Source organism: Plecotus auritus (assembly GCF_963455305.1).
Source record: "Plecotus auritus genome assembly, chromosome: 10".
Classification (NCBI taxonomy): domain Eukaryota; kingdom Metazoa; phylum Chordata; class Mammalia; order Chiroptera; family Vespertilionidae; genus Plecotus; species Plecotus auritus.
In genome coordinates, this window is record NC_137785.1 from 41,708,680 (window position 1) to 41,720,950 (window position 12,271).

Here is a 12,271-nt window from a genome sequence, read left to right on the forward strand (position 1 = left end):
AAAAGGCTCCCTGACCTAATTAGCTTGAGAAAAGGCTATATTGCTAATTTTTCTGGAAAACCTTTTTTCCTATTCTAAATATAAACTAATATGTAGGATTTTTCTTTGCCATGGACCTTAGACCGGAAAGCATATACTGAGAAAGAACTTTCACAGCTTTACTTTAAGTTTACCTTTCCCTTTGTCTCTCTCATGTATAGAATTTCCTGACCAAGAGACTAGAACTGGGGGTGGAGAACTAAGCAAGAACATTTCCGCCATGTTGTTTATATTTTTGACAAGTGGCTACGGGGCAGAACATAGTAGAGGACTCTTCAGACAACTATCATATTGAACATTTTCATCTTCCCAACAGTGAGCTAAAGAGACGCCTGAAAGCTGAGAAGAAAATAGCGGAGAAGGAAGCCAAGCAGAAGGAGCTCAGTGAGAAACAGCCCACTGCTGCTGCCACCAACCACACCACTGACAATGATGTGGGTGCCGAGGAGGAGAGCCTGGACCCAAACGTGAGTCGTCTGGGCCACCACCCTGGCTGGGCATGGGGAAGCTTTTGATGGGACTTCTGGCAAATGCCTGGGAACCAATGACTAAGAAGATAAAATAGGAACTGGAACAGCCACTGGGCCCTAAGGCACTGTGAGGGAGAGCCTACCACTCCATCTGGTCAAAAGCACAGGCCCTGAGCATTTTTCTAAGCAGCTGTCAACAGGCATTTAGGAGCATCTAGTACTTCAAAGTGACTGATTAATCTTCCTTGGAACTAGCTGGGCAGTAATGCAGCCCCAGAGAAAGTGTCTCCAGTCTAAGGTGCATGGAAAGTGTATACTTTAGACCAGAGATGGTAAACAGTGGTCTGCAGGCCAGATCCATTCCCCCTATCCCCATCTCCTCCCTCCTCCCTGATATTGTAAGTAAAATTAGAACACAGCCGTGACCATTTTTTTTTACAAATGCAAAAATTTTTACAAATGTCTGAGGCTGCTTTCAGACTACAACAGTAGGGTTGAGTAGTTGTTTCAGAAAACGTTTGCTGACCCCTGCTGTAGAATATTCATATATTAAAATTGATTTCAGAGAGGAAGGGAGAGAGAGAGAGAAACATCAATGATGAGAGAGAAGCATTGATCGGCTGCCTCCTGCACTCCCCCTACTGGGGATCGAGCCCACAACCCGGGCAGGTGCCCTTGACAGGAATCAAACCCGGAACCCTTCAGTTCGCAGGCCAACACTCTATCCACTGAGCCAAACTGGCTAGGACTTGAATATTCTTTTTTTTAACATCCTCTTGGCCCCAAGGGCCTGCCTTAGGGAAAGGTCTAATGTGAGTAAGTGGGAATGAAGTTAATGCTATTGTGTCCACAAAAGTGGTAACCAAGGCCACGTGTACCAATTATGCTTATTCTTATTATTTTAGGCAGAACTTAAATTTCTTTTTCTTTTTTTAAATGTATTTCTTTATTGATTTCAGAGAGAAAGGGAGAGGGAGAGAAAGATAGAAACATCAATGATGAGAGGGAATCATTGATCGGTTGCCTCCTGCACGCCCCCTACTGAGGATTTGCCCACAACCCCGGGCATGTGCCCTTGGCCAGACTCAAACCTGGGACCTTTTAGTCCACAGGCCAACGCTCTATCCATTGAGCAAAACTGGCTAGGGCAGAACTTAAATTTCTTATTTGTTGAATCTTGCTTTTAAGTGCAAATCTCACTCTATATCCAATCCTGTGATTTCAAGGGTATTGGGGTGGATTGGAGGTAGTTATAGAAACCTCAGTGTATTAGGGCCACTCCGAGGCAGAATACAGTACTCTGTCAGATGGGCCACTGATCTGACCAGGTTCAACTTCTCACTTGAATTTTCACTTTCATTTTTTTTTTTTTTTGTATTTAAATAGCAATACTACAAGATCCGAAGCCAAGCAGTCCATCAACTAAAGGTCAGTGGAGAAAACCCATACCCACACAAGTTCCATGTAGACATCTCACTCACTCACTTCATCCAAGAATACAGTCACCTACAGCCTGGGGACCACCTGAGTGACATTACCTTAAAGGTGGCAGGTAAGAAGACTCCAACTTCACTGAGCTTCCTCTTCTGTTATTTTAGTGAAGTGTTCAGAAATATAGTAGCTTGCTTTCTGAGATTTCCAGGCTCTCTTTCCCCTTCATTTTTGCTGTAACTTCTCTTTTCTTTGTCTGTTTCCCTGGTCTTATTCAATTTTCCAGGGACTTGTCCTAGAAGAGATCTCTGGCTGTTAAATTTAGAGAGTTCCTGGGGCCTACACTAGAGGGCTTCATCCTCTAGACCAGTGGTTCCCAACGTGGGGCACACGCCCCCACAGGGAAGCAATTTGATTTTTAAGGGGAGCAATTCCAGTATGAGTTATTAATAGTTATTATATTTTACATTTCTTATGGTTCTAGGGGGCTCATATACAGTGTCTACATATATAAAAGCCTAATATGCAAAGTCCCGTGGGAGTTCTACTGGGAGACCAATTGCTCACTATGTGCACTGACCACCAGGGGGTGGCACGAAACGAAGGAAGTCCCTGATCAGCCCTGATTGCCGGCCAGACCTAGGGACCCTACATGTGCACGAATTTCATGCACCGGGCCTCTAGTATAAATATATATTGTGACATATTTATGCATTTCAGTTCTCTATTATATGTTTTGAAACTTTACTTGCTATTTTTTCATACCACTTCATATTATTTTTTTAACAATTTCTTAGTGATTTCTTCCTCAGTACTTCAACTGTCCTTTCATTCTTTTATTTTTCTCTTTCATGGATGCCATGTTCTTTGGAAGCTTGTTTAGACCAAGTTAATGGCCTTTTAGGCTTCCTCCACATAAATAGGAGTTCACTTTTTGAATAATAAGAATTATATGTCAAAGGGGGGCATCAGGATTTTAGAGATGCTTAGGTGGGGCATAGCCAAAAAAAGATTGGGAACCACTGCTCTAGACTTTAATGCAGCCCATTGTACTCACTCGCAGTGGGCAGACTCCCTTCCAGTTTCGGCTGCTATCTTCCATTTAGCCTGCCACATTTTCCAGTGAATACCTATGACTATTTGGGAGATTGTCAGTTTTCAGACCCATTGGACACCCCATTGCTCCCCACATAGAAGAACTGTTGGTGATTTGCCTTATTATTTGTGAGAATTCAGGATGATCCAAAAAAATCTATGCTGCCACCAACATTGCCATCTTTCGTGAATTCAGTGAACATCTTTAAAGTCAGATCTTCCTGCACATCTTGAACTGGTTGGAATGGGCATCCAACATTGTCCTGAAGACAAAGGCAGGATTTAAGCCTATGGCTAAAATCAAATTGTTCTGAATTATGTTGTGCCCAGATACACAAAAATGCAGAGGGAGCTTTTTTAGCACTGACATCATGAAATGGCTTCTGGTTCTATCAGTCAATATTCTTGCTCTTCTTTTTCTAGGAAGGATCCATGCCAAAAGAGCTTCTGGAGGAAAGCTCATCTTCTATGACCTTCGAGGAGAGGGTGTCAAGTTGCAAGTCATGGCCAATTCTAGGTATATTGAAACATCCAATTACATGATTTCTAGGATGGACCAGAACAACACAGTTGGGGACAAAGTCCCGTGTGGTCTTCTTTTCCCCTTGGTTAGAAGAAGTAGGATATGGTTGGGTAAAAAAAGCTGAAGAGAGAATAAAAAGACCATGTGATCACCTGGAGAGTAATGAATGCTCTTTGGGTTGTGTAGCAGTTAAAAGATAACACTTTTTTAAAATTTATTTTAATTGATTTCAGAGAGGGAGAGAGAGAAACATCAATGATGAGAGAGAATCATTGATCTGCAGCCTCCTGCACGCCCCCTATTGGGGATTGAGCCCGCAACCCTGGCATGTGCTCTTGATCAGAATCTAACCTGGGACCCTTCAGACCACAGGCAGACGCTCTATCCACTGAGCCAAACCAGCTAGAGCAAAAGATAATACTCTTTATTTTATTAATAGTTGATCTTGAATCTGAGATTTTTCTTGGGCTCACATTAACTAGGCATTAACAGTTTATTGAGGTTTCCAGAGTAAGCCAGTGGTCAGGTTTTTTGTTTGTTTTTTGTCAGTTTTAATTTGGAATATTGTATACTGAATCACATTTTCCTTTTACTCAGGAATTATAAATCAGAAGAAGAATTTATTCGTATCAATAACAAACTACGTCGGGGAGACATAATTGGAGTTCAGGGTAATCCTGGGAAAACCAAGAAGGGTGAGCTGAGCATTATTCCCTATGAGATCACACTGCTGTCTCCTTGCTTGCATATGTTACCTCATCTTCACTTTGGCCTCAAAGACAAGGTAAGCTCTCGTGAGCAACTGTGGTCTATCATACCATTGAATCAGACGTGTTAGTGATCTCTGTTGCTTTTGGTTTAGGAAACACGATATCGTCAAAGATACTTGGACTTGATCCTGAATGACTTTGTGAGACAGAAATTTATCATCCGCTCTAAGATCATCACATATATAAGAAGTTTCTTGGATGAGTTGGGATTCCTAGAGGTAATGGAGAGTTCTTAAATAGGCTGCCTTGCTATGCTTGCCTCTTAATGTTCCTTCCCTTCCCTTTTCCAAGGCATATCTTGTGTCAGTATCCTTCATGCTCAATGAAAAGTTCCCTTTCTTGTCAGCATCTTTGTACTACCTTGTTTTCTTAGTACCCTGATTAGGAAGGACCTGGTTTCCTAGATAAAGGACAAAGTGTAGTAATGATACCATTCAAACAGTAATTATACCACATTCAGTGTGTTATCAACTCATTTTGCTTTTCTGTAGCAAAATTGTTTTTAATTTATTTAAATTAAAAATTTTTTTTAGGAAAAACATTTTAAAACATGTTTTCTAATTGCAAGAGAAAGGTGAGTGAATGTTCAAACAATAAAGAAGTAAATAGAAGCCCTAACCAGTTTGGCTCAGTGGCTAGCAGGGGTCCTCAAACTTTTTAAACAGGGGGCCAGTTCACTGTCCCTCAGACCGTTGGAGGGCCGGACTATAGTTTAAAAAAAAAACTATGAACAAATTCCTATGTGCACTGTGGGCCCGGGACAAGTTGGCTGCTAAGCAGGACATGCAGCGGCACCTGGCGGGCCGGATAAATGTCCTCGGCAGGCCGCATGTGGCCCGCGGGCCGTAGTTTGAGGACGCCTGGGCTAGAGCATCGGCCTGTGGACTGAAGGGTCCCAGGTTCGATTCCGGTCAAGGGCATGTATCTTGGTTGCAGGCACATACCCAGTGGGGAGTGTGCAGGAGGCAGCTGTTCGATGTTTCTCTCTCATCGATGTTTCTCTCTATCCCTCTCCCTTCCTCTCTGTAAAAAATCAATAAAATATATATATTTTTTAAAAGTAAATAGAAGCAAAACTGAAAGTCCCCTTTTATTTCTCCCAACTAATTCCCCTCCATTTACTATGTGTACATACATATTTAGCTATGCATGTTGCAGATGTGGTAGACATTTTGGGAGGTTTTTGTTTTTGTTTTTGTTTTGTTTTTTTTTCATATATTTGTATTGATTTCAGAGAGGAAGGGAGAAGGAGAGGGAGAGAGAGAAACATCAGTGATGAGAGAGAATCATTGATCGCCTCCTGCACGCCCCACACAGGATGGAGCCCGCAACCCCAACATTTGCCATGACCGGGAATCAAACCGTGACCTCCTGGTCAACACTCCAACCACTGAGCCATGTCAGCTGGGCAGGAGTTTTATTTTTTCATTAAACATAAGTGAAGTCACATTATATATATTATGATGGACCTGTTTGGGTTTTTTTCCCCCACCTAATATATTCTGGAACCCTTTGCATGTGTCTCTTTCTCTAAGTTTCTGCTTTTCTTCTATAATGTTTCAGTGAACATCTTTGTGCTCATGTGCAAGTGTTTCTTTTTTGTTTTTAATTGGATTTATTGGGGTAACATCTATATATATAAAAGCCAAGCAACTGGAACAACTGGTCGCTGTGACACGCACTGCGACTGGCCAACAGGCCCAATGGGGGCGGGGCTGCCGGCCATCCTCCTGTGTCGGGGGGGCTCCCTCCTCCCTTCCCCAGACTGGCCAGTGGCTGGCTGGACCCCACCCATGCATGAATTCATGCACCGGGCCTCTAGTAGGTTAATAAAATTCAGGTTTCAGATATATAATTCTATAATACATCTATATGCAAGTGTGTCTGTAGGATGAATTTCTAGAAATGGAATAACTAAGTCAAAGGATACAAGCAGTTACATTTTTTTAATTTTTTGGCCCTTTTTCTTTTTTTTTTTTAGCAATTAAATTTTTAATAAATTCTATAAAATTTAATATATTACACTCAAGAAAGGCTGTTCCCCATTTAGATTCCCACTTAACAGCTTGTGAAAGTGTATGGTACAGTAAATCCTCCCTAAACATCATCCATAGATTCTGCAACTTTAAACAAAACAACATAATGAAATCAATTTTACCGTTGATATTAAGGCTGATTGATATTAAGAGTTAAGTTTCTGTGGCATTTAAATGTTATAACTAACATTAACGAAATGTTATACAAGGAACTGTTGTACTATGTTAATGGTGTTTGGTATTTGCAAATTAAGCTGCCTCTACTTTTTTGTCAAGTACTTGCACATTACTATTGAACTTAACTTTTACTTAGGGATAGAACATGAACTTTCCCCAATGCCTCTGGTTTGACACCCCTGAGAACTAAATGTTTCTCCCTGTCCTTTAGATTGAAACTCCCATGATGAACATCATCCCAGGGGGAGCTGTGGCAAAGCCTTTTATCACCTACCACAATGAGCTGGACATGAATTTATACATGAGAATTGCTCCAGAACTCTACCATAAGGTAATCAAGAAGAGGATGCCTTGTTGCCTTAGAGAAGCAGAATGCTGGAAAGCCATTGACTGGACAGATGCAGTTAGAAATAAGAGGAATAGTGAGGGTAGAACAGCTGGGAGAATATTCTAATTTTTCAGGCTTGTGAGGGTTAAACTTACAGAATTTCTCTACGAGATCGGTAGAACATTACAGGTTAGAGCAGCCGTGGGCAAACTACGGCCCGTTCGGCTGTTCTATCCGGTTCTCTTGCTCTCCCCTCCGCTCCTTTACTTTGAATTTATATTAGTTCACACAAACACTCCATCCATGCTTTTGTTCTGGCCCTCCGGTCCAGTTTAAGAAACCATTGTGGCCCTCGAGTCAAAAAGTTTGCCCACCCCTGGGTTAGAGGCAAAGGGATCTTTCCTAGGTGTACAGGTCTTCCTACCCTACTTTGGTTTCCATTATAGTTTATAGTTCTCCTTGAATTAGATCTGATTTTAGTGGTTTGAAGAAAAGAGAACTTAATCTCTCTCTAGAAGTTTGAAATAACTACCTTCAAATCACCAAAGTAAATACTGAAGACTTATCATTCAGGATTCTTAGTTGCAGACAACAAAATCTCTTACAACTAGTTTAAGCAAAAGAAAAATGTATTAAAATATATGAGGATGCTCACAGTTTTCAGGGGGATCAAAAAATCAGGCTTGGAAACCACATGCTGAGGTTTCTGAATCCGCTGTAAGGTCATCCCCTGGGAAACCTGTAAGGTCATAACCCTGGCACTAGGCACAGGTCACTGCTCCTAGGACCCTCTGCAGTTACTACTTCTAAAAGCTAGATCTCTCTGGCGCCCTTGGCCAGAAGGAATTCCATGCAATACCTACATCTTCTTTCAATAGCTTCCTAGTTGAAGCCTCACAGTGGTGTCTGATTGGTGGGGAGCTGTGGTCATGTATCTGCATCCTAACCCCAAGAGAGGCTTCTTTCTTGGGGAGGTTCACACAAGATACGGGGGACACCCAGACAAAGGAACAGGATTCAGAGGTCCTTGGCAGCCAAAATAATTTGTGATGACTATCCACTAAAGAGAGTACAAAGACCTAGAGAGTAGGGTGCTCGGCATTTAGGTAGGGACCTGAGATAATGCCTGAGCTGTAAAAACCACAGCTTTTATAGGCTGAAACTTTTCAGAGCCATTAAGACAAGATTAGCCACCATGACCACGTCATATATTTTATTGTTAGATGCTGGTGGTTGGTGGCATTGACCGGGTTTATGAAATTGGACGCCAGTTCCGGAATGAAGGAATTGACATGACTCACAATCCTGAGTTCACCACCTGTGAGTTCTACATGGCCTACGCAGACTATCGAGATCTCATGGAAATCACAGAGAAGATGATTTCAGGTGACCCCTCCCGCTTGTTTTGTCTTTCATATCAGTCTGAGGGGCTGGTGTGCTGCTTTCAGGAGGACTTCCCATTGGTCCTCTTTAAATGGTATTTCTTGCCTGGCCGGCGTGGCTCAGTGGTTGAGCGTGGACCTAGGAACCAGGAGGTCACGGGTTCGACTCCCGGTCAAGGGCACATGCCTGGGTTGTGGGCTGGATCACTAGTGTGGGGTGTGCAGGAGGCAGCCGATCCAGGATGTTCTCTCCTCATGGATGTTTCTCTCTCTCCCTTCCTCTCTGAAATCAATAAAAACATATTTAAAAAATAATAATATTAAAAATAATAATAAATGGTATTTCTTTCCCAGGGATGGTAAAGCACATTACAGGCAGTTATAAGGTCACCTACCATCCAGATGGCCCAGAGGGCCAAGCCTATGAGATTGACTTCACCCCACCATTTCGGAAAATCAGCATGGTACAAGAGCTTGAGAAAGCCCTGGGCGTGAAGCTGCCAGAAACGAACCTCTTCGAAACGGAAGGTAGAGTGATGCACTCCTCCATTGTATGCCCCTCATTTCTGTTTAGTTCTGAATTAGATAATGTTGGGGCGAGCATTTCACACTTTATATACCTTCTTACTAGAGAAGTGTGATGTCTTCTGTCCTAACTCATCCATTTGTATTACAGAAACTCGCAAAATTCTTGATGATATCTGTGTGACAAAAGGTGTGGAATGCCCTCCACCTCGGACTACAGCCAGGCTCCTAGATAAGGTGAAAGGCCATCCACGTTAGTACATTGCTTCATCCGGTGGTAACCAGCCCCCTGTTCCTTATGAAGGTGAACTAGACATAAAAGAATTAACAAATCTTGCTATATTAAATTCTGCAAAATAGTTATGGATGGTATCTCAGTTAATTCTTGGCCCTTGAAGAGTTGGTATGGGTGGAGACTGATCCTCTTCCACCTAGCCTGGGACCATCAAAATGCCATTCAGAAAGATCTCTAGCTCTGCTTTTCTTTCTCACTAAGCTTGTTGGGGAGTTCCTGGAAGTGACTTGCATCAATCCTACATTCATCTGTGACCACCCTCAGATAATGAGCCCTTTGGCAAAATGGTAAGATATACAGCATGTGTCAGTTACCTATTGCTTCATAACATCCCTAGAACTTAGTAGCATAAAATAGCTTATTAATTCTCAACATTTCATGAGTTCATTGGGAAATCTCTCTGTTCTACGTAGTGTTGGCTAGGGTAACTCAGGTGGTTTTTTTCAACTAGGAACTCTGCCAGGGCACCTTGCTTCTCCACGTGCACCTCTCTGACATGTAGCCTGGACTCTTATTTGGCAGCTGGGTTCTAAGAGGAAGCACTCTCAAAGGATAAGCCCCAGTGTGCAAACACATATCAAGCCTCTGCTGTTCCATTGACCAAGCAAGTCCTATGGGCAGCCCAGAGTCTATGCAATAGGGACTATAGGAAGTGTGGTTCAGAGTGGCAGTCTACCACACAGGTTATGAAGATAGAGCTTCCTTGTCTCCTTGTGTAACCGTCCTCACTATTGTACCAAATGATTTGGTGCTGAGAATGCGTGCAGGCTTCAGTAACTTTTGAGTCGTCTGGAATTCAGGAACTCATATTCGTACCAGATGGTAGATTATTAGTGAACGTCCCCTTTGGTCTCTTGTCCCTAGGCACCGCTCTAAAGAGGGTCTGACTGAGCGCTTTGAGCTTTTTGTCATGAAGAAGGAAATATGCAATGCCTACACTGAGCTGAATGACCCCATGAAGCAACGGCAGCTTTTCGAAGAACAGGCCAAGGTAAGGGAAGAGAGGGAGCAGAGGCATATATTTCATCAGTGCCCATACTCACCAGGAAATCAGCTTGAACCCTGGTCTGTGTCATTGTTTGCATCTCTTGGTGACTTCAGCAGAAATGAAGGATAAAGCCACTGGCTTCACTAGAGGAACTCACATTTTAAGATGGAGAACTTAACTAGTTGAGCCCTAGAATTTCTACATAAGAGGAGCTTTAGGCATAATTATCTCTGTAGGGAGTGTGACACTTGTCTTAAAAATACATTTGCCTAACAAGAATGTAATTTTTCTCAGATGGTACATTTATTGAAGTGACTGGGGGTGAGAGGCAGATAAAGATTAATGCAGACAAAGCCCTCACAGGCTGCCTGAACGAACATTGCCACTGACAGGCAGTTTTAGGAAATGAGAGGAGGACTCTTGGGAATCATCAGAGTCTCTGAAAATCAGTCTCACGGGGCTTGCAGACCCCCAAGCAGTGGAGCTGTTTTCATTTCAGAGAAATTTGCATGTGTTCTGAGGTAGATTTCAGTTCTGACCTCCAGGCTCCATCCTAGAGTTACTAGGAAACCCCATTCCCAGTGAGTGCTGGGTGTCCAGAGCATCCCTGTAATGGTCATCCTCTTGAGTGTCTTACATGCTGACTCAGGCACAGAGATGATGCAGCCCAGAACAGTGTCCCTGTATGGTTCTTTTCTCTTCTAGGCCAAGGCCGCTGGCGATGATGAGGCCATGTTCATAGATGAAAACTTCTGCACTGCCCTGGAATACGGGCTGCCCCCCACAGCTGGCTGGGGCATGGGTATTGACCGAGTCACCATGTTTCTCACAGACTCCAATAACATCAAGGTACAGCAGCCCTCCATGTGCACACCACCCTGAAGCGCTCCATTGGGTCAGACCTGGGCATGTTGGGCCTGGAGAATAAGAGTGTGCTTTGGGCTGGAGGAAGGAGCGGGCAAAGGAGTTATATGTAACGCCATGGGCAGAAGATCAGAGCATGTAACCTTACAGGATTTGAGGCAGAAGGAATACTAATTGCTGCATTTCTTGAGGATCCCAGAGACATGCTATGCATTATCTCATTTAACTTAAGTCAGCCCTTTGCGGTGTAGAAACTATTGTTAGTCCATTTTTATAGATGAGGAAATCAAACTCTCAGAGAACTCCCACGTTTATTGGTTCCTTTGACATTGTGCCCTGGGCAGTGCAGTGCATGTTTGTATTCTTTTCCATCCTCTATAATGGAAAGGAACTGAGTTAAAGAACACATCTGTCTTTTCAGCTGGGAAGTAGGGATCTCTGGGTTTGGGTTGTAACAATAACCAGAGGCAAAAGGAATGGGTGGAGAGCTGTGGGAAAAAAAAAGAGTGTTTCTTAGCTTCAAAATGCATTTTATCTTCTGTAGGAAGTACTTCTGTTTCCTGCCATGAAACCTGAAGACAAGAAGGAAAATGTAACTGTTGATACAGTGGAAGGCACAACAGCTGGCACTTCTGTCTAGAAAATAGTAATTGCAAGTCACAGAACTCAGGCATCTTTGCACTATTGCAGAAGATCAAGGACTGCAAGGGAATTCCTGTATGTTGCTATCCACTTGACTATTGCAGTTCAGTAACCACAGAGAGAAAAGGAAATAAGAATTCCTCTTTTACTTCTTGTTACCAAATAAACCATTTGTCTCTATTCCTGCCTCATCACTCTTTTACCTTTGGAATGTCCACTTTTTTCTCAGGTTGCTGGCCTAAAGAAGGTTTAGAATTATACTGCTTTATTCAACAAATTTATATTAATGTCTTCCAGGCATTGGTCTAAGGCCGTGGTTGGCAAACTGCTGCTTGCGAGCCACATGTGGCTCTTTGGCCCCTTGAGTGTGGCTCTTCCACAAAATACCACGGCCTGGGCGAGTCTATTTTGAAGAAGTGGCATTAGAAGAAGTTTAAGTTTAAAAAATGTGGCTCTCAAAAGAAATTTCAATTGTACTGTTGATATTTGGCTCTGTTGACTAGTGAGTTTGCCGACCACTGGTCTAAGGGATTAGGAACACAGCAGTGAACAAAAGCCAAGTCCCTGCTTTCATAGAATTTATATTCTTTACTTAGGGGTGGAGATTGGGTGAACAGAAAATTAAGAGACAAGTATATATTATTTCTGGTAGAAGTACATACTAAGAAGAAAAATAAAGCAGAGTAAGGAGACAGGTGCTATTTTA

The 12,271-nt window shown here is 42.7% G+C and overlaps 1 protein-coding gene across 2 annotated transcripts in view; it reads left to right on the top strand.

Moving 5' to 3' along the window:
* The window catches only part of KARS1 (lysyl-tRNA synthetase 1), a 17,413-nt gene extending 5,668 nt beyond the window's left edge, over nucleotides 1-11,745 (top strand). For both annotated transcript variants that reach the window (XM_080645647.1, XM_080645646.1), the window contains 13 exons: nucleotides 356-506; nucleotides 1,896-2,061; nucleotides 3,459-3,552; nucleotides 4,156-4,342; nucleotides 4,421-4,546; nucleotides 6,753-6,872; nucleotides 8,093-8,255; nucleotides 8,606-8,779; nucleotides 8,928-9,013; nucleotides 9,273-9,358; nucleotides 9,936-10,062; nucleotides 10,765-10,908; nucleotides 11,468-11,745. In XM_080645647.1, coding sequence (XP_080501773.1) covers nucleotides 356-506; nucleotides 1,896-2,061; nucleotides 3,459-3,552; nucleotides 4,156-4,342; nucleotides 4,421-4,546; nucleotides 6,753-6,872; nucleotides 8,093-8,255; nucleotides 8,606-8,779; nucleotides 8,928-9,013; nucleotides 9,273-9,358; nucleotides 9,936-10,062; nucleotides 10,765-10,908; nucleotides 11,468-11,563 — 1,720 coding nt within the window. In that variant the 3' untranslated portion in view covers nucleotides 11,564-11,745. The remainder of the gene's footprint in view (nucleotides 1-355; nucleotides 507-1,895; nucleotides 2,062-3,458; nucleotides 3,553-4,155; nucleotides 4,343-4,420; nucleotides 4,547-6,752; nucleotides 6,873-8,092; nucleotides 8,256-8,605; nucleotides 8,780-8,927; nucleotides 9,014-9,272; nucleotides 9,359-9,935; nucleotides 10,063-10,764; nucleotides 10,909-11,467) is intronic.
* The last annotated feature ends 526 nt before the right edge of the window (nucleotides 11,746-12,271 follow it).